At 48.2% G+C, this 27,868-nt stretch overlaps 1 protein-coding gene across 3 annotated transcripts; it reads right to left on the reverse strand.

Moving 5' to 3' along the window:
- Positions 1-9,581: 9,581 nt before the first annotated feature.
- Positions 9,582-27,794, reverse strand: LOC129495647 (translation initiation factor IF-2-like). Of its 3 annotated transcripts, none has more exons than XR_008661579.1 (2): positions 10,045-10,930; positions 9,582-9,968 (listed from the first exon to the last, which is right to left on the reverse strand). XR_008661579.1 is itself a non-coding variant. In XM_055303290.1 (2 exons), exons 1-2 carry the CDS (start codon positions 27,328-27,330, stop codon positions 9,827-9,829), a joined length of 588 nt encoding a protein of 195 aa, XP_055159265.1. In that variant the 5' UTR covers positions 27,331-27,794; the 3' UTR covers positions 9,582-9,826. The 3 variants fall into 3 exon arrangements, 2 of the variants coding, with proteins under 2 accessions (XP_055159265.1, XP_055159266.1); XM_055303290.1 differs by lacking the exon at positions 10,045-10,930 and adding an exon at positions 26,885-27,794; XM_055303291.1 differs by lacking the exons at positions 9,582-9,968; positions 10,045-10,930 and adding exons at positions 24,003-24,464; positions 26,885-27,794.
- Between the last annotated feature and the right edge of the window lie 74 nt (positions 27,795-27,868).

Here is a 27,868-nt window from a genome sequence, read left to right on the forward strand (position 1 = left end):
ATATGCCGATCACTGGGCTGAGCTTATTATAATCACAATGATTTCCACTGCAGCTAGAAATATGACCTACACATATTAAGAGTTAGAAGGCTGGAGTTTTGAGATGGAAACCAGGGTGCAGGGAGATGCGGATTGTAGAGGCCACAGGAAAATAGGCAGTGCAGTTGGGCCTCCAAGAAAAAGAAGCCAAGAGAGAGAATAGCATTTTGGGGAACCGATGAGAAATCTGCTGATTTGGGGATGGTAAAGACTTAAGGAGAAGGAGCGACTGAAGGGGGAGAGATTGAAAATGCAGAAGTGACAGGGAATGGGAGCAAAGTCCCCAAAGACATAGAGGGGATGGGACTCTGGGCCAAGTGGGCATCTCAGCTTTGGTCATCTCATGTATGCATGGGCCAAATGGATTTCCTCAGTTAAGAAATGCTTGCTTGTGCTTTTACCCACTCCCTGTTTTTTTTTTTTTCTTATTGATGATTACCATGTTAACTCAAAAGGCCCAAGGCACATTTTCCTTAAGAAGGAAAAGATAAGAGATGGGAAAAGAAATAGAAAAACCCTAGAGCAAATGAGCAGAGATCAGAGAACGTTCTGCTCCATATTTTAATGAAAACAAGGGCAAGGAGTGAGGGAATGGGTAGCATAATGAAAATCATTTAATGTTTGAACTGCTATTAGGGAGGCGACATTCAAGCCACTCAGAGATGGTGACAGATTTGCTAAACATCAAGTCCAGCTTGGACAACTACTGGAAGAATTGGGTCATTTTCTCCACGAACCTCAATGAAGTCAAGAAGAGAGGTGACCAGTTACAAACACACAGTAGGTATTTAATAAATGCCTATCAAATGCATGGGAGTACAGTGCCAGCAGTCTTGACACCACCAGCCCACATTTCAGGTGTATGGAACTCAGGTCTCTGTATCATGTACACTGGTACTACATCACAGGGCTGATCTCTCGGTTGCTTTATGTGAGTCAGTCTTGCCTCCCAACTTGACGGTAATTCTCAAACAGAGACCAAGTTTTGAATGCCTTTGGGACTCCTCACATCGCTAAGGGACTGAGCATACAGCTGGTGCTTTATAAACACGAGCAGAATGGAATAATTCAAAGTAAAACAGCAATAAACTCCCAGGTTCCAGGTTGGGAATAAAGAATAAATGGAAAACTCTAGGCTAAATTTTCATTATTATTGCTCACAGAACAAACAGAGGAGGAAAAAAAAAAAAAGCATGCTCAATGGGACATTCAAGACCAATAATTTTAAATGTCTACATTAGAGATGTGATATGAAAAAAGCTTTAATAACTTAAAAGAAGATGTACTTTTCTGAAAGTTTCTGGGGCATCTTCTCAATAGATTTATCAGCTCTATGAACTATAGTCTCCAATTCATAGGCCCACTCTAAACATATTTTTATATGTATATTTTTTTATTGGAGTTCTATTTGCCAACATATAACACCCAGTGCTCATCCCATCCAATGCCCCCCTCAGTGCCCATCACCCAGTCACCCCAACCCCCGCCCACCTCCCCTTCCACCACCCCTTGTTCGTTTTCCAGAGTTAGAAGTCTCTCATGTTTTGTCACCCTCTCTGATTTTTCCCACTCATTTTCTCTCCTTTCCCCTATAATCCCTTTCACTATTTCTTATATTCCCTGTATAAGTGAAACCATATAAGGATTGTCCTTCTCTGATTGACTTACTTCACTCAGCTTAATACCCTCCAGTTCCACCCACGTCAAAGCAAATGGTGGGTATTCATTGTTCTAATGGCTGAGGAATATTCCATTGAATGTATACACCACATCTTCTTTATCCATTCATCTTTTGATGGACAATATTCCATGCTCATAGATTAGAAGAATTAATATTGTGAAAAATCTCAATGCTACCCAGGGCAATTTACATGTTCAATACAATCCATATCAAAATACCATGGACTTTCTTCAGAGAGTTGGAACAAATAACCTTGAGATTTGTGTGGAATCAGAAAAGACCCCAAAAATCCAGGAGAACACTGAAAAAGAAAACCAGAGCTGGGAGCATCACAACACCTGACTTCAAGCTGTACTACGAAGCTGTGATCATCAAGACCTTGTGGTACTGGCACAAAAACAGACACATAGATCAATGGAACAGAATAGAGAACCCAGAAATGGGTCCTCAACTCTAGGGTCAACTAATATTCGACAAAGCAGGAAAGAGTATCCACTGGAAAATAAACAGTCTCTTCAATAAATGGTGCTGGGAAAATTGGACATCCACATGCAGAAGAATGAAACTAGACCATTCTCTTACAGCATACACAAAGATAAACTCAAAATGGATGAAAGATCTAAATGTGAGACAAGAATCCATCAAAATCCTAGATTTTGCTGAATTTAGTGGCATGTGAATCAAGTCTCAGGCTCAGAATAATTTGGATTTTTTTTCCTTTTAGAATCAGAGAATTAGGTGACTGAAAAGGGGACCCCAGATTTTCATGTGTGGCTGTGTATTGATTAAATGATATACTTCCCTGAATCTTCTTTATGCTGCCGAGTTTTTGATGCTTTTCATCAGACCTAAGTATGGAATTGAATGGTGCCATTATTGTTAGGTAATCTGGGGAGGGCCTCCCAAAACCAAAGCCACAAGGATCCACAAGGACTTTATAAACAACAGAGAAGAGGGAGACAGCTTCTTGACCATAAAGGAAATGTTTTCAGAAGAGGAGACACATTTTCACCACCCAAGAGTGCCCTGGCATCTGATCAAAACACTAGAACACGATTAATTATTCCAAATCATGTCCTAAAAATCAGAGCATCAGCCAAGGCCATACTTCATACCAAACTATGTCCTTCCTTAGGTCTTCTTCCAAGAGGATATCTTGGAAATCAGAGGAGAAACTTGGAATATAATTACATGCTCCACCCCTTAAAGAGCATTTATGTCAAAATTCTAAGTATAGGAAGAAAAGCCAGATTTAGTTGCAAAAAAATTTTTTTTCATTGCTACCTTATATATGAAATAAAATAGTTCAAGTCTCTAGGAAACTATACGAGACGTTACATACTCTAATATAACAAAGTATATTGAGGCGAGATATTTTAAATCATTGTCACTAGCGAACGGATGATTTAATTTTAGCAACTGTTTGTGGGGCATTGTGAGAAAATGAATCCATTATTTTGTCATGAAATACCTCATTTCATAATATCAATTTTGCTGTTAGGACTTAAAGCAAGGGTTTTCCTAAGGATATACGTTTTTACATGACATTAAGGTCATTTGTATATATTATAATATAACCATAACTGTGATAATTATTCTTTTGTGCAAAAAATTTCAAGTAATCCTTCCAGCAGAACATTAAAAGATTATAATGTATGTGTGTGGTTATGTGCACGCGCGGGTGAGAGAGACTAACTCACTAATGATGCTAAGTTAGCTCGAGCATCTTGGGGGTTAGCAATTTGTTATAAAAAGGCCATGTCTAGCACAGTGTGTGTGTGGGTAGGGGGGTAGTATGGGACAGAGCAGGACTCAAGTGAGTTAGAATCCTTTTCCTGCTTTTTATGTTACAATCCTGAATGGATGGCATCAAACTCAATATGCATCTATTACTTCCAGAAAGCAGCTTGGTTTGGAAAACCGAGTTACGCATCTGCCATTGGTGGTTTTCCAGTTATCTGGCTGTATTTCCATCAGCGTGGCATGGAGAATGAGAGCAGCATTGGGGAGTGGAAGAATGATCGACACCCAAGTCTGGAACAACCCCACGCTCATGCCCTGCCGACCAGAATTGGGAAGCCGAAGGCAGTGCCTGGTCACCAACGTCACTAGCAAATTCTAATGCATTCGTGGCAGCAAGGTGCATGGTCTGTTGGGGCAGAGGCACCCATCTAAAATTAATGTTTTCCATTAAATCCAGAAAGCTTGATATTTAAATGTAACCTACATATTATTTTAATGGATAAATGGCAGCTACAGGGAGACATCTGGGACGGAGCATGGTTAGGAAAAGAGGATTTCTTTGGAAGATCTATTTATAGGCCTCTGATCAGTTGAATATATTTAGTCACAAACATCGCAAACCAGAAGCTAGCCTTGTGTATGGCACGTTGGACAAGTCCCGCTCGCCCTGAACCGAATGTTTTTAGGGCATTAGAAGGCTCCCATCCATCCTAATCAACTTCGTGTAGACGTGATTCAACATCCATTGTTGGCTCCGATCAGCACAAGTGTCAGTCACCGAGCACACTCTCTGTCCTCATTTCCTCGGGGCCGAATGCATGTGGTTCTCACAGGACAATCCCTCACAGGCCGGTCTGGCCCTTGCGGGCTGGCCCAGCCGTGGCACTGACCATATGGCCTGGCTCAGCTTCACCTCCTTGCCCGCGACACCGTGTCCCTGCTTCTCCAGCCCCACCATCTTCAGGGAAGGCCTGTAGGCAGGGCTCCTTCTCAGACAACCCAGCCTCACAAACATGGCCATGATTCCAGTCACAGGAGAGGGTGTACCCCCGACCCTGGGTGACATAGTTTATTTCTGAAGAGAACTGAGTCCAAACTCATAAGAATATGGTTGCCTTTCATGTCCCAGATTCAATGCTGTTCCATGACGCAGCTTCGTTTTGCCCTCCCGTCTGATGCCGGGGCTCTTGATTCTGTCACACATTAGAATAAACTGTGTATTTTCTTGATATCTTATAAAAATAAGGAATCTTAAAGATCGCTTTGAAATTTCTCCTCTTCTTTGAGGTCTACCCCCACAGAAATACCAATGTGTATTACAGTATTTGAGGAAATTCAAGACTCTGAAGGGCTCCAAGAAGTCTTGGAATGGTTTGTAACACTGTTTACCACCAGTCCCAGCCCAAGAGCTCCCAAATTTATTTTCTTGAGTAGGCCTTTTTTTTTTTAATCTAATACCTATTGTCTTGGATCGTTCAGGTTGCTGTAACAAGATACCACAGAGTGGGTAGCTTATAAATGACTGATGTTTATTTCTCGCAGTCCTGGGAGCCAAGGAGCCCAAGATCAAGGGGCTGGCATGGTTACATTTGACCGAGGGCCCCCTTCCTGGTTCATAGGCAGCGCCTTCTCTCCATGTCCTCACACAGTGGGATGGCCTGGCGAGCTCCCTGGGGCCTCTTTACAAGGGCACTAATCCATCTATGAGGGCCCCACCTCCTACTACCATCATGTCAGGCACTGAGACTTCACATACAAAGACTTCACCCTAAATATTCAGAGCATGGCATCTACGAAGCAATTCTCAGTTCTGGGAGAACTGAGACATCAATGAAAAGCTTAAAAAAAACAAAGCAAAACAACAACAACAAAAAAAAACCACAAAAACCTATTTTCGTTTTTTTTGTTTTTTTTTTTTGTTTTTTTTTTAGATTTTATTTATTTACTTGACAGAGATAGGGAGAGAGAGAGAAGCAGACTCACTCCTGAGCAAGAAGCTGGATGAAGGACTTGATCCCAGGACCCTGAGATCATGACCTGAGCCCAAGGCAGATCCTTACTGCCTGAGCCACCCAGGTGCTTAATTGACTGAGCTCCCCAGGCGTCCCCCCACCAAAGAAACTACTTTCAAATACCAAGCTTGCAGGGGGATGGGGGGAATTTCTCATACTCTGCTATGCTCTTAACTCACTATTTCAGGTGTGATTGGATCCAGTAGCCGTAGCCAATGATGCTGTGCACAGTTGGGATGAAGTCAGTATAAGCAGGAGAAACCCAGCCCCGGCCCCTCCCCCTGGAGAGGCAAAGGTTGCTTGAACCCTAGCACAGATGACACATGTAGGATGTGTGACTGTGCAACACCATGGGAAGAAAAGGATGACCAATTCCCCCAACGTGTTCTTGCATACCCCCATGTCCTTCAGTTTCTCCCCAGAAGTTCAAATATTTGGTTGGATTATAATTATTCTTCTAGGTTCCCTTCAACATATGACTGAAATAATAAGTGAATGAGTTTGAAGACAGACAATCCCTTGGGTTCCTGTGCCCCTTCCCAATGGCTTTTTCCCAAGTCTGAAGCATGCCAAGCCCACCCACCCACCTCAGAAGCTTCATATACACACTCCTTTATCCTAGAATAACCTTCTCTTGGTGTTTTGTTGCTGGCTTCTTCCAGCTTAGATGCCAACCCCAGAGAGAGGCTTTCCTGCATCATCCTACATTCTGCTATTACCCACTGCGTCCAGCTCTTTTCCATCGTGGCACTTATCCCCAATGATAATTCTATGGTCGTTTGTTTTCTTGTTCACTACCTCTCCCCTGCTTTAAAGCTCACGCTCCATGGTGCAAGGGTCCCATGTCTCTGTTATCATACACCAGTGTCTACACAGCCCAGCACAGAACCTCGCCCAAAAGAGGCACTTTAAAAAATAACAATTGAACAAATCAATGAAAAGTCTGACTCTTGGGACTCCTGGGTGGCTCAGTGGTTGAGTATCTGTCTTTGGCTCAGGGCGTGATCCTGGAGACCCAGGATCGAGTCTCATGTCAGGCTCCCTGCATGGAGCCTGCTTCTCCCTCTGCCTGTGTCTCTGCCTCTCTCTCTGTCATAAATAAATAAAATGCATGCATGCATAAATAAATAAAATCTTTAAAAAAAAGAAATAAAATGACAAGGACCAAGTCTTCACTTAGGCTCGATTCCTGTGGATATTATTCTTGTAGAGTAATAGAGCCAAGTCTTTTTGATCAGGTGCATTTCAGCCTTGATAAATCCCATTTACACGACTCTGAGACAGAATTCTTCATAGTTTCACACCTGAAATCAAGATGTGCTTTGTAAGTGATTCAGTGTGTGCGTGTTTCTTTTTCTCTCCCAAAATTACAAATTGGATGATGTTACAATCCAGGGAGAGCTGAAATCAAAGACATGTGATAGTGCCAGGTAAAGGAGACCCATAAAGGTTTTCCATCTGCTCTTGATATTTAAAATAAAAATGACCAGCAACAGGGTACAGACAGCTCCCGACTTACAGTGATTTGACATATGATTTTTTTACCTAATTATGATGGTGTGGAAGCCATGCACATTCAGTAGAAACCTTACTTCCAGATTTGAGATTTGACCATTTCCTGGGTGGGCTGATCCTCTCTCACAATCCTTGGTGGTGCAGCCACGGTTCCCAATCAGCCACACGACCATGATGGTTAACACCTGACAACCCTGTTGGTACCTGCACAACATTCTGTTTTTGACTTTAAGTCCAGTCTTCAATAAATTATTGAAATTATTCAACAAACTAGTATAAAATAGGCTGTGTGAGATGGTTGTGCCCGATTAATTGTAGGCAATGTAAGTGGTCTGAGCACATTTAAGGCAGCATAGGCTGAGCTATGATGTTTGGTGGGCTGGGTGTATTCAATGCATTTGGATTTACGACATTTTCAACTTCACAATGGCTCTATTGGGATGTAACCCCATCATAAGGAAGATCTTGTGCAGTGTGATTTTTTTAAAAAATCATCTTATTTAATCATCATTAGGATGATATCATAGAGCAGGTAATTAGATTAGTCCCTATTTTATAGACGATAAAACGAACACTCAGAGAGGTTCATTAACAAACCCAAATTTGCACAGCTATTCAATGTCAAAATGGAGATTCCAACGCGGGTCTACCTAATGCCGAGCTCCACATTCTTAATCACAGTGACACACTGGTTCCCAGTCTAGCACACAGTGTTGGAGGCCTTCCACCTTCACAGCAGGACACAGGGCAGTGGTAGTTAAGTTTCTAACAACTACCCATAGCAGGACTGGTCCTGTGGTCCTACCAGAAGATCATGGAGGGATAGCATACCCTCTGCAGCAGCCCAGGGACCCCCTCACTAGCAATGTCAGCATCTTTGCCCGTACCAGCACGACCAGCAAACTTCATGGTGGAGAGGTCCAAGTGTCATCACCAAACACCAATAGTCACCAGCTCATACAGTGATATAGTCCCACAAGGATGCAGACATCTACTGCTTCAATCTTCCCCAGGAGACAGTGATGCACAAAGCAGCTGGAGAATCACTGCCAGAACCCTCAGGGCTCAGGCGTGATCTGATTTTCCAGGGAAGGCAAGTGGATTGATAGTTTTCACCTCTGGTAGGTATAGACTTATACTCAGGTCACCCTTCACCAATCCCCCACCTGAGGAGACTTCCTGGAGTGCTTTCAAGCCACTACTGATTCCTCCTCCCGGGTAGACAGGACGACAGGGAGGTGCAGATGGAGAAAGTGGGCTCTATGGGATGCTTGGGAGCCCAGTCGGTGAAACATCGGCCTTCAGCTCAGGTCATGATCCAGGGGCTGGAATGGAGCCCCACATCTCCCTCTCCCTCTTGACTCTATGCCACTGCCCCCCACTCCCCATCATGTTCTCTCTATATCTCAAATAGATAAAATCTATTTTTAATATTTTATTTATTTACTCATGAGAGACACACAGAGCGAGGCAGAGACACAGGCAGAGGGAGAAGCAGGCTCCCTGTGGGGAGCCCGATGTGGGAATTGATCCCGGGACTCCAGAGTCAAGCCCTGGGCCAAAGGTGGACACTCAACCACTGAGTCTCCCAGGCAATCCTAAATAAATAAAATCTTAAAAAAAAAAAAATATATATATATATATATATATATATATATAGAGAGAGAGAGAGAGAGAGAGAGAGAAAGTAGACTCTGAATCCAACTGCTGGTCTGGAGTCCCTGGCTCTGGGACTTGCCCGTTGAGCCACGTGGACAACCACTAACTCTCTCAGTTCCTTGGTCTCTTCATCTGTAAAATATTGGCTAATATTGAGTTCTATCTGATATTCATATTATCAGTTATCAGAGCATTACCACAGGGACATCACGAGAAATTAATGAGATAACCGATGTGACATGCTCAGTACAATGTAAGGCCCAGAGCAATGGTAGGTATTATAGATAAATATTCAGATACTCAAAAAGTACATTCAACATACCACGTTTGGTATTTTCCACTCACACATACTGCTGTCCTTATAAATTCCTAAATTAAAAGAATCCTTTCAAGTGTTTAGGAGAGATACCTCAACTGGATCGAACCAAAATGGCCTTTGCCATCATTTTTCTGGAACCCACATTGGGTAGAGCAAGTAAGTAACCCTCCTCATCAAGTAGGTCTTCTCCTAGGCTGGATATGTGGACTCCACACTTCTGAATGATAGCTATTTAGTATTTGTCTAGTGCAGAGGTCACAAATGAGGTCCACAGTGATGCATATGAGATGAGTACAGGAAAAATCATATAGTATAAGAAAAAACAGTATAGTATAACGAAGCAATAGAGTGTCAAGATAGTAGCAAGTGCACTAATCCCGAGAAGTAGGGGACGATAAGACTGGGTGGAACTGGGAGCCTGCCACTGCCTAAAGGGCAGTTACTCAGCCCAACTAATTACTGTCCATGGAAATGTAGGCCCACCCAACACCAGAATCTCCTATTTTTCATATAAATCTGATTTACAAATATCAGCAATGAAATTCAAAATATTTTAAAGATTTATTTACTTATTTATTTATTTACTTATTTGTGTGTGTGAGGGAGAGACAGAGACAGAGAGTGCAAGTGCATGCAATTGTGGGGAGAGGCAGAGGGAGAAAATCTTCAAGCTGGAGCCCAACTTGGGCCCCATTTCAAGACTCTGACATCAAGATCTGAGGGGAAACCCAAAGTCAGATGCTTTGCTGACTGAGCCACCCAGGTGGCCCTCAAATTATTTTTAAAACTATCTGTAGGCCAAACAAATACGATCAAGTAAGACCTATATGCCTCTGGTTCGCAGGCCCCACATGTGATCTAAATCTTCTGCTTTGGCAGCAACTTTTCATAAACTGGGAATGTCGATCTCTTGGTTCGGAAAGACTCTCTGCACAGTTTACTTCTGGGATCCCTTCGTTCTTTGTTAGCTGGCACGTTCCTGCTGTGGCCCCAGCACAGTCTAGAAAGGAAAGAGATTCTGAATTCGGGAGTTCCTCACGTTTTCTATGACAAAACTGAGGTCAAGGGCAGCTTACCCAAGGGAACCTGCCGATGCCCATTGCACTACAGCGCACAGGAGGACAAGCCACGGATGTCATCATACCCCTCGAACAAACTTCAGATGTGATCTAAGAAAAATACGCTGAGTTTTCTTTCTTTACCTCAAATTACCAAGAAGGTATGTGGAAGACACGAAACATAGTGGGCGCCCCCTCAGGTGAAAGTGTAACATCACCTTTGGCCCAAAGGTGAGAAGAAGGACATGGGGGGTACGGGGATAGGTTTTCAGAATAGATGGGATCTTTATGGTACGGTTGCTCCAACTGGCTGAAGTGTTAAACATTTCCACTTGAACCAATACAGGTATTAAAGAGATCCTAAATCTAAATCTCAATTATTATTTATCCATCTGTTGGATTCATGAAACTATGGCTCCCTTCCATGAGCCTCGATTCTTGATCTTCCAAGGCATGGTCTGGTTTCGGGTTTACTACCAGCATGCGCTCTGTTGCAGAGCCTGTTTTGTTGACGTCTGGGAGAATCGCTGCCAACAGCAGATAATCCGCCTAATGACACCTGTGTTGACTTCCCAACTCTCTTCTTGTCCCTTTGTTTGGGTAAACCATGTGAGGTATAAATACTTTATCAGCTCTTGGCCAAAATAAAGATGAAGAGAGAGCAAATCATGCATTGTTTTAAGAGAACCTGGAGGGAGGTTCTGGATTCAGATCTATCGTCAAACCTCCCTCAATAGACGTCTGAGCTCCGGCAAGCCACTGAACCTCTCCTGTGCAAGAAAGAGAATAATGGTACTTACCTCATAACCAGGTGCTTACCTCGTAAAAAGGATAAAATAATCTAATATTAAAAGAAATATCAGGGGCCCCTGGGTGGCTCAGCTGGTTAAGCATCTGCCTTCAGCTCAGATTATGACCCCCAGGGTCCTTGGATAGAGACCCACGTTGGGCTCCCTGTTCAGCGGGGAGTCTGCTTGCCCCCCTCTCTCTGCCCCTCCCCACCACTCATGCTCCCTCTCTGAAATGAATAAATGGAATCTTTTTTAAAAAATAAAAGAAACATGAGTGGTAAAGGAATAGTATTAAATCACAGATGCCCAGGCCAGTTTCTAAGAAGGCTTCCTATGGGACCAGTCAGCGTGTGACACATTATATATATATATATATATATATATATATATATATATATATATATATAATATCATAATCCTATAACAACCCTGTGACTTAGGGATTACTGATTCCCACCTCAAGGAAAAAAGTTACAACTTGGAGACAGTTCCATGTCAACCATGGGATGTGTGGCTTAGCGGGGTCCAGTGACTTGCCTAAGGGAGGTGGGCGTTTGAACCCAGCAGCCTGCCTCCAGAGCCCGTGAGCCACGTGGCAGGTGTGCTCAGGGAAGGGCATGACAGAGATGTGTCAGTTCAGTCGGTATGGGGTGCATCAGGAGCAGCTTAAAATATCGAGTGGTGCAGCATGCTGGGAGTGAAAAGCCCAGGCGCCCCGACAGTGGGGGGGGGGAGAAGGCAGATCCTCATGGGGCTGTGGCCCAGGTGTGGCCCGTGCGCAACAAGAGTGATGCAAGGTCAGGGATTGAGCCGCAGACTCGGAGCGTGGGGAACCCAGGGCAGCTGGCCAGAGCCAGGGAGTCCTGGAGCTGAGGGTGGCAAGCTGGAGGACACCGAGACGGGGTCCAGTGAGATGGGGGTGACAGTGCACCAGCTGGTGGTGGATTCTAAGAAAGGTGGGTCCTGCCCCAGGGGCTGGCCCTTGGCTATTCAGGAGCCAAAGGCTGGGAGGTCTGGGGACCAGCAGACATTTGGGAAGGGGTCCCAGGTCAGCCCGCATGTATCTTGCTCCGGGGGCACAGGGGCCTCCCCCACCCCCCACCCCAGCTCCCTGTGGATTCATGTCCCTAGAGCGTGGCCCTTGCACTATCTGGTCCACACTCAAACGGAAAACCAGTCGCTGCCCTGGGGACATGAAGTCCCTCAAATCCTTGCAAACACGTTGCATCTCCGGGCTTCCGTGGGGGGAGAGGCCCAGGCTGGAGGGTAGAGGAGGCTTGTCCCCCGTTAGTTTTTTTTAAGTCTCCCCTTTCACAGGAAGGAAAGTGGGCCGGGCCCTGCTAACCTAGGAAGTGATCCCAGAGCCTGGCCTGGTTTGGTTTTTTTACAAAAAAAAAAAAAAGGTAAAGAAAGAAAAAGAAGACTAAGAACACACCGGTGCTTCCAGGGCCTGGTTCACCTCCTGTAACTCAGGGGGAGTCGGCGGAGGCCTGTCAGGCCCGAGCTGCGCCTCCATCGGCCTGTGCCGAGCCCGCGGCCGCCGGACTCAGGAAAGGAACCGGCCCGCAGCTCTCCATCTCCCGCTTTCCCGCCACCGAGAGCGGCTGCCGGGCCGCGGGGTCACGCGCAGCCCGACCTCAGGTCACCCCCCCCGCCCCCCGTCCCCCGTCCCCCGCCAGCCGCCCGGGCTCTGCTCGAGCTTCCGGGGCTGCAGGGACCCTCGGGGCCTGAGCCGCTGCAGGGAAGGTGCCTGCGGCCCGGGAGCCTCGGCCACGCCGCGTCCTGCCGGGTCCCCGCCCCGCACCGCCGCCCCCTGCTCTGGCCGCGGCCGGGACCCCTGCCCCCCAGCCCCGGCGCCCCTCGGGGCTCTGACCTGCCCCCGAGACCCCGACCCACGTGCCCGCCGCCCCTTCCCGCCAACCGCTCTGCCCCGCATCCCGACCCCGGCCCTGACCCCGCGCCCTAAACCCGGGGCCCTAAACCCGCGGCCCGACCCCACAGCCCCTTCCCACGAACCGCCCAGCCCCGCGGCCCCAAACCCGCGGCCCCAAACCCCGGCCCTGACCCCGCGGCCCTAAACCCACAGCCCAACCCCGCGGCCCAACCCCGAGGCCCCTTCCCACGAACCCCCTGGCCCCGCGGCCCTAAACCCGCAGCCCCGACCCCGGCCCTAACCCCGCGGCTCAACGGCGCGGCTACTTCCCGCGAACCGCCCAGCCCCGCGGCCCTACACCCGCGGCCCCGACCCCCAGCCTTGACCCTGCGGCCCTAAACCCACGGCCCAACCCCTCGGCCCTGATCCCGTGGCCCCAACCCCCAGCCCTGACCCTGCGGCCTTGACCCCACTGCCCCTTCCCATGGCCCCTTCCTGGAGCCCTGACCCCGCGAACCCGACCCCGCGGCCCCGACCCTGCCACCCCTTCCCGCAAACCACCCAGCCCCACAACCTGGACCCCGCAGCCCTAACTTCCACCCCGTGGCCCCGACCCCTCGGCCTTGACTCCACTGCCCCTTCCCGCGAACTATCCAGTCTCACAGCCCTGACCCCACAGCCCCAACCCCACAGCCTTGGCCCCACTGCCTCTTCAGGCAAACCACCTGGCCCCAGGGTCCCCACCGGTGGCCCCGACCCCATGGCCTTGACCCCACCACCCCTTCCAGGGAACCACCAGGCCCCACATGCCTCCAGCAGCCTGCTGGGTGAACCGGCTACTCTGATTGGCATCTGCACCATCAGGTTTGTTAGACCCCCTCCTTTTTTTTTTTTTAAGATTTATTTATCCATGAGAGACCCAGAGAGAGGCAGAGAAACAAGCAGTGGGAGAGGCAGGCTCCATGCAGGGAGCCCAGTACGGGACTCAATCCCAGGACCCCAGGACCACACCTGGAGCCAAAGGCAGATGCTCAACCACTGAGCCACCCAGGTGTCCCTGTTAAACCTTTTTTTATCCTAACCTCCTTATTGGTCTTGGTTGGAACTTCTTATGGGATTGCAAAACCAATGTCCCTTCCCCAAATCCCTTGCACAGCAGCAGCCAGAGTGATTCCTGTGTGTGAGGTTCCTGCACCATCAGTGATGGGTGCCTCTGTAGGAAACTGCTCTAGCTCTAAGGGCTGAAGCCAAGAGCTCGCCCTACCTTGCCATCCCTGGGAATCGGGCCTGGGGTGGCTGGCTGGGTGTCCGGGCTCAGGGCCTGTCCCAGCTCCATGCACAGGGCACGTCCCAAAGCTCCACTGGACAAGAGCCACTTCCAAGTTCATGTTGCTGGTGGGATTCTACAGCTCATGGGTGTGGGCTAGAGGCCACCCCAGCTCCTTCCCAGCTGTGGACCAGAGGCCACCCCCAGCTCCTGGCCACCTGGGCCCCTGTGTAGGGTGCTTACAACCTGGCAGCTGGCCTCATCAGATGTTGGGGGCGGGGGGAAGAGATCATTTATCCCACTCCTCCCAACTCCAGTAGGAGACACATGATTTATTGTCCGTAATAGGGTCACCAAAGAGTGTGACCACCTCCAACTTGCCAACGAATCAGAGCCCAGATACAATAGCAAAAATGTTTTTTAATTCCATTGATCCTTCCAGAAAATTGTCCCTTTTCCACTAGGCCGGGACACGAGAGTATTGGAGCTCTTTAACTTTGAATAGACAGGAAGCTGCCATCAGAGCTGGTAATGGGAAAACAATGGACTGCTCTTAGGAACACACTTTTTTCTGCCATAAAGAGCTTATCATGGAACTTTCTTCTCGCTATTTAGTCCACCTCCACTCCGACGTTTCTCCTTACTAGAGGGACCCAAGCACACATTATCCACTTCATGCACTGCCCCATGCCTTCCCAGGGAGCGAGAAATTGAAAATGAAACACACTATATGCAGATTGGTTTTAATCACCTGGAACAGATGGTGCAGAAAGTGGCAGGTAAGTGCAATTTCGAATTTCCTTTGGATGTTTCTTAAAATGCAGACACAACAAAGAAATTAAATGGACTGTCAAATGTCAGTGTCATTCTGGCTTCGAACAGCCAGGCTTCACCACGTCTACACGTAACCCTAATACCATCTAAATCTATTTTTCCACCTCTCTGTTAATTAAGTAACATTTGATGGGCTAAATGCAAGAAGATATACATACATAGAAACAAAGCAAACACGTTTTACTCCTTGGCTATGGGAGAATGGAAGGGAGCCCAGTAAATGTGTGTGAGCCCAGCTCACCTGAGCTCTGCACTATAACAGGTAATTGCAATAAATCATCCTTTGCCCCGTGATCCCAGCCTAGTGAAGATTAATGGCAGTAGACACTAAAGCTGCCAACTTGGAAGATTTCCGTGGTGGTGGAGAGGAGGCTATGCGTAAGGAATGTGTGATAAAATGCTACGCTGGGACCATAATAAACGGGCTGGAAGGGAGCCGAGGTCCTCCTCTGTAATGCAGAGACATTAAGACCTGTCTGATTGTGATGACAGACAGGTATTTGACTGAGCACACTGGCAGCTATAAAGAAAAAAATAGCTAAAAGCCAACGTCAAGATGTGATGTAGACCTGCCACCTGCCATCACAACTAATTACGGCTCTGACCACTTGCTCGTAGGGAGGGCAGGGGAAACAATATTGTATATGACTGCAACGAATCGGCCACGTTTGATTTGTGGCCCTGATGGCATGACTGGCCTCACTGTCACCCTCCTTGATGAAGCAACCGAGCCAGACACTGGCAATGGTCCTCTCTGAAGGGGAATCGAGGGCGACTTGCTTTCATTCACTCCAGTTAGGAGGCAGACAGTGAAGAGAGGGAAAGATGGCCTGGAGACAAGGCCTGAATACTATGTCCTCAGAGAAAGGATCAAGTGGGACAGACAACTAGAGATGTGGACATCAGTCCAGGAGCCCTTTCAGAGATGCGGGTTTCAAGAGACCTGCAAGGCACGGGCCGAACACGTTTCTGTGCTGTGGACACAGAAAACAGACCTTACCACACGCATGTCAACATGCTCCCTGGCAGAGAGAGTGACTGCCACCACACAGGCTTGGAACCTTTGAATGCTCGAGAAGAGCCCAGAAAAGGCTTTGAGGGCTGTGTAGGACGGGGTCCTCTATGAGTTTGCTAGGGCTGCCATGACAAAGTACCGTACACTGGGGCAGGGGCCAGGGGAGCCGAAGCAACAAAACTGCCTTATCTCACAGTTCTGGAGGCCAGAAGCCTGAAGTCAAGGTGTTCATGGGGTTGGCCCTTCTACAGGCTGTGAGAGAAGGATCTGGTCCAGGCCTCTCTGCTCAGCTTGTAGATGACCACCTACGTGTACGCATGGCCTTCTTCCTGTATGTTAGTCTATCTCCAAATTTCCCCCTTTTTAAAGGACACCGGTCATACTGGATTCCAGCCCACCCTGATGATCCCGATCTAACTGGATTATCTCCATGAAGACCCTGTCTTCCAATAAGGTCACATTCTGAGGCCCTGGGGTTTTGGACTTGAGTCCAATGTGAGGGGGAACAGGCTCCACCCATAACAGGCTCCTAGAGGAAGATTCCACCTGGCCAACGTATATGGAAATAAAAAGCTGTCACCAGTCTGAGGGGAGATGACAAGGTGCTGCATTTGAGGTCAGGTCAATGGGATCCCAAAGACTGCAGGTAGGTGAGTAGGGGTGGGCATGACATCTGTAGGTGTAAGGATACTGGCAAGGCCAGCACGAGAGGACACAGACCACTAGCAGAGCTCCAGGGAAAGCAGGCAGCACAACTGAGGGGCCGCCAACCAAGCAGACAGACTTTGGGGTCCTGGAGAGCCTCAGTGGATAACCTAGAGCTAGGCTCTGGGATAAAACAGAAAGACACAGGGATCTTTTTTGAGGAAGACAAGAGCATTTTAATGGCCTTTGGTTTGCTCTGGCTCAGATCTTCTGGAGTCGACCTCTGAAAGGATGGAGTTGGTCATATAGACCCTCACCCTGCATGGTGGAGTGCATCCTTAACTACCCAGAGGCCACAGAGTTTGTGCCCCTATAGCCTCTGGGTTAGGCATCTTATGAGGAGGATCCAATTCTCCATGAACTGGGTAGGAAGTTCCTGCCAAATCCTCACAATCCACTTCACGGAGGCATATGTCCTCTGGACCTTCGAGCAGAAGGCAGAAGACTGATAACATGGATTCTTGGCCAGATTTTGACAGTACCACTATGAATTAGGGGTGAAAGTCACCAAAGAAACATCTGACACTGTCAATCACAGGACGGGGGTGGTAGGGAGGAGAGGGGAACAAAGAGAATTAACTTTTCAATGAAAGGAAAGAAAATAGAATCACCTCATAGGGTCTATCTCCTCCCACCCCTAATAACTAAATTTGAATAAAATATTAGATTCCCTGTTACTTCATCTGAAACCTCATGTTGATAACTCACTAGGAACAGGGACCTATACACCAGCTATCTCACTTGCAACCTATGACTTCCCAACAGTTTTCCAGGTAAGGAAAATATGTCAAAGCAATTGTTTTCAGAAAATGCATGGTCCTGTTTTCATTAAGCTTGTGACTTTTTAAAATGTCCTTTAGGACTTAAAAGCTTTAGCGTTGTCTCTTCCCAAAGGTGTTTTTGGAGTTTGAAGATGACATTTGAGCTTCAATCATTTCCGCTGTTAAATATGAAAGAGGAATATACAGTTTCTGCTCTCGATATAAAACATTCTTTTCAATGGTTCAAGTAACTAAAATGTCTAAATTTGAAACCTGGAACCTCACTTGTCTACGGTACTCCATGGAAAAGAAATTCTACTCAAGTTGGAAAGTATCAGAGCAGACATTTTTATGACTGCAAATATTATAACGAGAATGACTGAGCATGTGTCAAGCATTTCTCTAAATTTCATGTATTTTCTACTCAGGGATAGATTCAAGGTATGCATGTGGCCTGCAACCAAGCTCTTATTTCTTTGAACAGGAAATTAAGAAAAAAAAAAAAAAAAGACCTCTTGATCTAAGTCCCCCCAAAGACTTAGATACAGAATTTATGAGAACATAAATTCTCATTTATGTTTTAATTCAACTACTGCTACTTTTAATAGTCATTTATTAAGCACCTTCTGTGAACTTAATAAACTTAGAAAGCATATTGATAAGCTTAATACATACTGTTACATCACAATCACTTCAAGTTTTCTTTACACTCACCCTATAAGATAGTATTATTCCCAATTTGAAGATATGAGTGAGGTTCAGAGAAGTTATATAGCCTGAGGGATGCCTCACGGGCAAGCAACCTGTGCAGTCACCAAGGGACCTACACTGAAAAGGACCCCACGCTTGGTTTAATGATCATCATGATGCCATTACATTAAAATTTTTACTAAGTTTTGAAAAACCACTCGCTTTTCACTGGGCCCCCTAAATTACGTAGCTGCACTTGACCAATGTCCCACAGGTCTTCGGAGAGTGAAGACAGGATTCAAACCCAAGTCAGCATGGGTCAGAGCGCTCCACCATTCCATTTGTATCTTGCTGGATTACATCTTCTTATCATTAGCCTTTTCCCAAGAAGGTCTTTACAGTGATAATGTGATTTCCTAGACATAAAGTCTTCATTCACATGCATAAAACAAGTTCAGTATTGAGTTAAAAGTGTTAGGACACATCATGTTTTCCACAGATGCCCACAGCAACGTCGCCTATTCCCTACGTTCTTGTGTAGCATGACCTTGTGGGTTCCCTACGATGGAGTGCGATCTACTTCCCCTCCCCTTAAACTTAGGTTGTCCTTTCTGACTTGCTTTTGACCAAGATAATGCATCAAAGGTGGCATCCCGGGAGCTAAGGTGCAAGATCAGAAGGAGACTTGCATCTCCTCTCTCTTGGAAGGCTAGCTCTTAAGGTGCTTCTTGGGGGAGCCCAACCCCCATGAGCATGAGAAGCTCCAGCCACGTGTAGGTACTCCAGGGGACAACCCCAGCTAAACTCCCAGCCGATGGCCATCATCCACTGCCGTGCGAGTGAGTCAACCTGTTCAAGCCTTTAGACGGGAGAACCTCAAGAGCAAACCATCCCGTTGACGCTGCGTAGGACAGGGTCCTCTGTTAGTCACAGCCAACCCACACGACTATGACAGGAAATGCTAAGTCATCCTAAGCCACTGCATTTAGAAACAGTTGGTATATACATTAGACAGCCAGAAAGTATTAAGACACTCAAACGATTAGATTCCTGATTTGTTGTTTTTAAACTTACTGGACTTTTTTTTTTTTTTTTTTTTTTTACCAACTAAAGAGTTTCTGTGTACAATAGGTCAGGCGACTGAACCATAGAAGTTATCCTAACACCTTGAAAGAAAGTTCCATTTAGATGTTACCAGCACTCACGCCCGCCTGTCCTCTGAAGGAGCAAATGCATGTCTAAAGGCTCCTCCCATAGTCTTCATACAACATGAACTGGGGAAAAATGTCCTACCAGTGAAACCAGGTAAGTCCTAGCTTTCCAAAATTAACTTCTCAACATCACCCGTCTAAGAGCTGACTCTCGCAATTTCATTTCCCTGGCCTCATACTGAGAATTAAGATGTTTCTTCAAACTCTAGTCTTCAAAGCAGCAACAATGTACGTGTCTACTCAACTATATCCCTGCATCTGCCCACCCTAAAAAGTGGTTTCCATAGAGAAGCTTAACAGCAGAAATCTGACCAACGGGCAATAAGGCAATTATCTATATTATATCTATAATCCAGTCAATTATTAGATATTAATATTATTTTTCCTCTCTTGTTTTAGAATTGTCACTTGGCACACAAGTAGCAAATCTGCAAAAGAGATTAAAATAGCCGGTTCCCATCTTTCCTAGCTGCACAAATTACCTTTTGCACCACTTGCACGCATGCACACATTCGTACAGGAGAGCTCTGTGCGTGGTAGCGGAGACAGGGCCAGGTTCTATGAAATATGTAGTGAAAAGTAAAAACACAAAAATCATCAGTGCATCAAAATGGAAAAAAAAAATCCTTAGAAAATGGTTTGATCATGTACCAAAATGGTTCCCTGATGTTCTAGAACACAAAATAAAGGAAACTGATCTGTAAACTCGGGTAAATTTTACCACCCCTCCTATGTCCTATGTCTGCCCACCCTGTTTCTGTCAATCATCAAAGGTTACATGCTGGCCTTCTGGAAGGGCACGCTGTTTTGGTGATGTCTTGTGAGGTTATGTTCTGTTCTGTGTTGAGAAAATCATTAGAGCTCATCATTCTAGTCTATTCCTTCCTTTTACAAAATATTCCACTTAGAAGGTATCTAGCCTCTACCAACCTATATTTCACACACTCTGGTTCCCTCTCTCTCTGTGTCCCCCTCCCTCCTTCTCTCTCTCTCTCCCTCTCTCTCTCTCTCTCTCTCTCTCTCTCACAAACACACACACACGCATGCACACACACTTCACAAATAAGCTTTCAATGCATTTTCTGTACATTTCTAGCCTCTCACTGTCAATGGGAATTTGTGTCTGGAATTAGGACCATTCACCATGAATTCACAAACAGCTTCCACGTTCTCTAAGTCAGCAACTATCAGATCTGTTGCAGAAATCCGACCAGACATGATTTCTGGAGGACAGCCAAGAGGGCTGAGAATCTGTTGTGAGTTAGCCAGACTGTTTCCATTGAGCACATCTGACTCTGCTAACATTTAAGATCATGTATCTCCCTAACCCGGAGCCTGTGACTTGCCAGCAGGAATAAATAGGACAGCACAGGCCCTGAGCCTGGGACCGAGGGCTATGGTTTCTGAACAGAATCAAATCATGGACCTGGACTTTCCTTCCTCCCAAGGGATCCAGATGATTCAGGCTGAAGTGACTGAGAAGTATGGAAGTCGTTAGCCCGCTAAACCGTACACAGCAACCAAAGTATTAAGAACTCTCAGTAAACAAAATGACCAGCATTTCTGATCCCCTAAATACCCCCAAACTGAGACACGTGGCTAAGAAGACTCTTAGTCATCCCATGATCTCATTCTCCTCTTATCCTGTAGGTGAGAAAGGGAGTACTCAAGACTACATGGTGGCCTGCGACCCAGCCAAAAGCAGATCCGGACCCTTCTCCCTCTCCTCCAGTCATCTGTCCACCTCTATATGCTGCTTCACACTGCTTCCCAAAGCACCACTTCCTGGCCTTGCTTCCCTGCCACCTTGGACTCTACCTGCAGCCAAATTCCAGGGGTGACAGTGGCCTTGTAACCTGGGTCTTCCATAGGTTCTGTGTGTCAAAATCAGGGCTATATTCTGTTTTTCCTACTCTCTTCTGTTCTTTCTTGACCCTTTTGCCTCGTGATGCTGTTTTACCATTAGCAGGGGCTGCTCTCTTCCTATCCACCTTCCAACTAACTGATTAGTACAGCAAGGAGGATTTATCAGCCTATGGATTCCTAGGGATCATCTGTCTTCTTCATGGAGTAGGAACCACCCTTCCCCAAAAAGGGACCCTCAGGGACACATTTCAGGGACATTTCATTGGTTGCCACCATGCCTGGAGCACACCACCAGCGTTTTGGGGATGGAGCCGGGGATGCCCGGCTCCCAGCAATGCCCAAGACAGTTCCCTGCAGCAAATCGCCCACCCAAAGTCTCAACAGCACTGCCCTGGGGTGACGAGGATGGTGATAGAGTCACCTGGCTAAGCAAAAACCCCTTGTTTCTCTGCGCCACCTGCCTTGGTCCACGGGGGAGGCCGGAGGGAGCAGGCAATGCGTCAGAGTCTGGGTGAGGAGCAAAGGTCCCCAACACGGCTGCCCCGGGGAGAACGTGGGCAAATCATGTTCAGAGTCCGTGTTTCCATCATAAAATGAAGACAAAACATCCACTTCTTGAGTGATTGTAAGGATTACAGGACAATGTGCATAAAACTGTTAGACCTCTATGAGTGCAGAAATGGAGAGGACTCTAGCCATCGGATTTCCGAAGACTGGAACAGTGACAGAGAACGCCTGTGCTCCGTGGGGAAGCCACCAGATGGGTATCCCCGTGGGGGCTCACACGTGGACTTCTGGAAGATTCAGGGAGCAAGTACGTGTGATTGGGGTGTCTGGGGCTGCGTAGCAATGGGAGGGGACCGGGAGTTTGAGGGCCACCGGCAGGATACTAGCAAAACCATATCTGCGCAACACGACCTAGAAACTTCGGGAAACGTGATAGAGAAACGGGGCGCTGTGAGGTTGGGTGTTTTGCGGGAACTTGCAGGGGATGGATTTTTCATCAAAGCAGCTCAGAAGCAGAACCCGTGTGGAGGAGGCAGAGGAAGGAAGGTGAGGTCAGAGAAGATGTTAACCAGGGCGTAGAGCTGGTGAGCTCTACCCCACGGCATCTGGCTTTCGAAAGCTGTAGTGGAGTGGCAGGTCCCTGCAGGATCAAGCAGGGGCCGAAAACAATAGTTTTTTATTTTTTTATTTTAACTAAAGCTCCAGTCCCCCTCCCCGTCCTCCATCCCTGCCCCCCATCCCTGCCCCGGAGCCTCCAGCATCTAACTGACTGGCATTTATGAAGAAAGAGGTGGATGGTCGCTCCTTCCCTCAGATAGTGTGGGTTTAGGGCTTCGAGGTCCAGTACAGCACGGCCTGCACGCAGTCTGGCTCTCTCAGGGCCTTGCGGCCTGATCTGGGGTCTGTCGTCATCACTGTACATCCCCCGGGCGCCCACCTGGCAGGTGGCAGGCTTACCTGGAAGGTGGCAGGCTCCCCCAGCCGGGGGCAGGCTCACCTGGCAGGTGGCAGGTGGTGTGCTGCCCACCTGGGCGCGGCAGGTGGAGGAGCACCCAGCACCATCCCCATAAATGGGCGTAGTCGGCCCTGGGATTTCACGGGGCCAGTGACTCAGCCAGCGGCCACTCAGGTAAGAGGAACTCAAGCCAACTGAAGGGCTGTGCGTCTGTCCATCTCCGGGAACCGTGGATGCCCCACAGAAGCTTCAGGGCCTGGGCCCATGCACAGGACCGTGGCCTCATCAAGCTGCTGGGGGCAGCCGCCGCCCCGAGGAAGAGGCTCGCTGCTGCCCAAGTTCGGCCCAGGGCTGCCCCCGCCTGGGCTCGGTGCTCTGGCCCCAAGACACGGGCGGCAACCGGGCACTCCGGCTCCCAAGCCACCATGGCCATGAATCTGCTTCCCACAGCTTGGGGGTTGGGACACTTGCATCTGACGTTGAAGCAAGTGTGACCGACAAGTCTGGGGAAAATGAGCCCACTCAAGCCTACGGGGCAGAGGATGTGATAATATGGCCTCGCGAGGCTCCTTCCCCTAATGTGCAGAACTGTGCCCGCTGTGCGCGACTCCGGCCCTTCCACTATTTTATGTGGACATAGGAATGTTCTCTCTGCCTGATGAAAATAAAAAACTGAAGAAATGGGGACACCTGGGTGGCTCAGTGGTGGAGCATCTGCCTTCAGCTCAGGGTGTGACCCTGGGGTCCTAGGATCGAGTCCCACATCAGGCTCCCTGCAGGGAGCCTGCTTCTCCCTCAGCCTGGGTCTCTGCCTCTCTGTGTGTGTGTGTGTCCCTCGTGAATAAATAAGTAAAATCTTAAAAAAAAGAAAGAAAGAAACTCAAAGCAAGGACCAATAGTTAAAAAAAAAAAAAAAAAACAACTGAAGAGATGCCTCAGCACGGAATCACGTAATGTCCTCCCAACCACCTATACTTACCTGGAGGCTGCACCAACGGTGCTGTCCTAACAAGGAAATAACTGGGGGCAGATGACCAGTCTCCTGTAAATGGGGCACTAAAATAGCCCCCATCGTGAGCCAGCAGGCGACACCATGAACTATACACTCCAGGAGGGCAGCTGTAGGCTGTCCCTTTTCTTCCTGTATGCTCAGCGGCCAGCACAAAGTCTGGAAAGTAGGAGGCGTGCAATAAATATTTTTTGGAATAAATGCCTCCCGAACTGCAGTCTTAAGTAGTTTGAAGCCCAGCCAGACAGGCAGCCCGGGTGGCAGCACAACCTCCTCGCCCGGGTTGCAGGGGAGCCGCGGCCTCATGTCATCGTGAAGGTGTTCAGTGCTTCAGCCTTTGGGAAATGAAGAGCATGGATTTATTTTTAAACCCCACTGGCACAAACCCTTGACATCTTTGAAAGATGAAAAGAAAGTTGCCAAGCAGTGAAGAGCCGTCATTAGGCCGGGCAGACACTCATCTTTCTGACCAGGGCTCTCCATTTACTTTACCCCAGTTAAGACTGGGTGATTTGTGGAGGCGAATGTCGTTCAGCCTTTCAGCAAAATTTCAGATGGAAAGGGTGTCACAGGCTAGTGAGGGGCCCTGGTGTGGAAAGTTGTAAAGAATCACCAACGTGTTTTGTGCCCTTCATTACTGAAAACACGACCCCATAGATATCAGTAATAATATGAAATGGGCATGGTGGAGGGCATTTGCAGAGCACTCAGCGACATCTTTCATGTGAACTGTCTCGCCTAATACTCACTGAGATGTCATGAGCTCGATGCTATGGCCCTAGTTATTTTTGGTTGCAAAAACTCATCATTCCAAGACCACAAATGGCTCCATGGAGGTCTCACATGTGTCCAGTGATGGAGTCAGAATTTAAAGTTGGTCCACCTGCCTCCAAAAGCTCTTGATGACTAAATGAATTTCTAGTTGAGTAAGGTTGGCCTCCGCCTTCTGCAAACCTAGATAAAGACATAGAAGACAAACAAGAGCAATCTGAATATTGCCATGTCTCTTCTTCTCTCTTTATTCTCACCATGAAGTGTTGGCACAATCTAGACTATAAGGAGTTACAGCTACAGTGACTTCCTGGGGTCCGTTTCACAGCAGGTATCTGGGTAGACAGACCAGAGCGGGGTAGCCATGGTCAAAGAGTGAGAGTTTTCTTTCATCCGCCGTTGCATAAGCAGAGCCATTGAGGCATTTGCCATTAGAAGACTTGGTCAAGTCATCCCCCTCTCTGAGCCTCCTCCAGGGGGAAGAGCATGAGCTTTGGATTCACACAGACCAAAGGACACCTGGGAACCCAGCGAAAACAGAGATAGAAACTATAATTCTTTGGCCACTCCATCTGCTGCAGCGGAGTCATCTAGGGCTTCTCTACTCATTCATATAGAGCAGAGGTGGTCTAGAACTTGCTGCCCATATAATAGCCACTAGCACATGTGCTCATTTAAGTTTAAAACAAACAAAATTAAAATTTCAGTTCCTTCATTGCACTAGCCACTGTCCAAACACTCAGGAGTACACGTGGCTAAGAGCTACTGTCTCAGACGATGCAGGTCTTCAATCATTTCTGAAATAATCCAGTCATCACAGAAGATGCTATTGAATAGCAGTGGTCTGGATAACAAGGAGAGCAGACCCTTGCTGCTCAAATGACTGCCACTTACAGGCAGAGGGGCCAGGGGGCTCCAATTTTAGTGTTCGTTTTAATGGGAGGTTTCTTCGAATGGTGAGTCCGGACTCATTCAATTATGAGAGGATGAATCTGACTCAAAAATAGCTTACACAAAATTAGAGAATTTATTTGTTCTTATATCTGAAAAGTCTAGGCATAAAGCCCAGCTGGATCCGGGGGTTCAAATCTATCATTAAAACTATGTCACTTGGGGCACCTGGGTGGCTCAGGGGTTGAGCATCTGCCTTCGGCTCAGGGTGCGACCCCAGGGTCCTGGGATCATGTCCCACATCAGGCTCCCCACAGGAAGCCTACTTCTCCCTCTGCCTGTGCCTCTTCCTCTCTGTGTGTGTCTTATGAATAAACAAATAAAATCTTAAAAAAAAAGGTCTATGTTTCTTATCTCTACACTTTACCCTCTTCCGTGCTGCCTTTCTTCGTAGGCTGGCTTTACTACCTAGGGGCAAAGGTGGCCCCCAGTGGACTCAGGCCCCTACCATTCTAGGTACCCACAATCTCAAATTTGTCCTCCTATGTCAGTCTCTGATTGGCTGGACTCGGATCCATCCCTCCGTACAGGAGTATGGAATATTCTATTGGTAAGGATTGGGCGCCAGGTTCAGAGGAAGGGGGTAAATGAGGAGGTTGCATTTATCCCAATCCCATGACTAAGAATAGAAACTGGTGGTTCCCCCAACGACGTCTGAAATGCACACACACAACGTAGCTACTACTACAGCCACCTATGCCAACGGGGGGACAAATAGTAGCAGTATTGGCACTAGAGGTAGTGACAACGGGTAGTGATATTAAGGTGGAAGTATGTCCAGGGTAGTTTTTTCGAAATCCAGGGAGGTTTATTAAAGTGCTGCTGTTCATCACCGCTCATTGACTACTGTCTCCGCATAACAGGAGAAGAGGCGCTACCTTTACCTACTTAACAGGTACCAGGTGTCCAAGCACACCTGTGCCAGCCCGGATTCTCTGACTTATGAGCCAGCTGTGTGACCTTGGGCAAACCCTAATTTCTCCATACCTTGATTTCCTTATCTTTAAATGGGGACAATAATACCAATTTTATGAGGTTCTTCTTGAGCGTAAAGGGGAGGATTCGCACAAAGTGCTGAGCGCCGTGTGAGTGAAGGGTAATCCCACTGTCCACGCTGCTGGCACCGTTGTCCACAACGTCCCAGACAGCACAGGGTTAGGGCTCATGATGAGTGACGACACTGAGCATTCCAGGAGCGGGGAAAGCCAGCAGCCCCGTACCCCGGTGGGTCCCAGGAAGGTTTTAGGGAATGCACGGGACATGGGCAGAGGTCTTCAGCCTGGACAGTCGGGCAGAGGGAAGGGGGCAGCGCGGCCACCAAGGACCTCAGTGTCTCCCACTGGGGAGCAGGGGGCTCTAGACGATGGAGGAGGTTAGCTCCTCTCTGACCATCATCTGCAGGAAAAGCTGAGAGGCAGCACGATTTTTTAAACATTAATAAAAAGTGCACAGCAAAGCTTGAGTGGGAGCAGCCGGGCAGGCGTGAGTCCCATGAGTCCCTGCACCCAGCTCTCAGCGTGGGGGTGGTGCGTGCTAAGGGCCTCCCCGAGGGCCCGGCCTGAGCAGGCCGCCAGGGCTCACCCAGGGAGGTGGGGGCCTCCGAACAGCTGCTGCGGCGTTTGGGAGGCACGTGGGGGACACCCTTCTCTAACCTGGAATCCTGCGGCTCCGAAACAGGTCCACCTCTCCCAGGGTCCGGCTGGAAATGCTTCAAGATTTCTGCTGGTCGCGGGAAGCTGGGGCCCGGTGTGGGGCCACAGTGCACGGTTTCTGAGAGCCGGGCTGTCCTTGGCGAGCGGAGTACTTCCCATCTCATCTCAGAGCTGGAAGAAACGCAGTTTAGCTTGCGAGCAAAGTGGGTGGGAGGGAGCCGTCCCCCCCCGGGGTGCGGGCCAGCTGGGGGGGGAGCACTTCCAGGGCGTGCTGTGATGCCCCACTGCCAAGGCGGGCCTCTGGGAGCTGCAGCTGCAGAGGAGCTTCGGCACCCCCTCGCTCCCCCACCGGTGTGTGGATGTGTGTGAGGAGAGAGAGCGCATGTGTGCACCAGCGCACACGACATCCACCAGCCAAAAGCCTTCATTAGCGCGCCTTTATGCATTAGACCTTAAAAGCCACCAGGGCAGCTATTGGAGAAGAGCCAGGGAACGACATGCAAGTCACGCCTCTGTCATGGGGCCACATGGCCTCTGCCCAGGTCATCGCAGCCCCCGGAGCTCCGAGTCCTTCCTTTGTAAATGAGGACGATAGTCTGGGACCCGGTGGACTCCGGGTTTGGACCAAGAGCCCAATTAGAACGCAAGGAGGCCCCAGGAGGTCTGCGGCGGAGCCTAAGGCCCTGTTTCTCCAGGTCCCGACCCCGGGCCACAGCACCCGCTCCTCCCCGGGCAGCTTGTTAGAAAGGCAGCCTCAGGGCCTGCGCCTCGGACCCACTGAATCAGAACCTGCATTTAAAAATAAGGTGTGCACGGGTGATTTCTATGCACGTCCAAGTTGGGGAAACCCTGAAGCACCGGAAAACTGGATTTACAGATTCGTTGCAAGGTTGACTACAAGCTCTCTGACCCTTGGCTACTGCAAGGTCAGCCACACAACCGACTTCCTGAGACAGCCCTCCGTCTTCGGTGGCTCCCAGAGAG

This window comes from Nyctereutes procyonoides, unplaced genomic scaffold, assembly GCF_905146905.1.
Source record: "Nyctereutes procyonoides isolate TBG_1078 unplaced genomic scaffold, NYPRO_anot_genome, whole genome shotgun sequence".
Classification (NCBI taxonomy): Eukaryota; Metazoa; Chordata; class Mammalia; order Carnivora; family Canidae; genus Nyctereutes; species Nyctereutes procyonoides.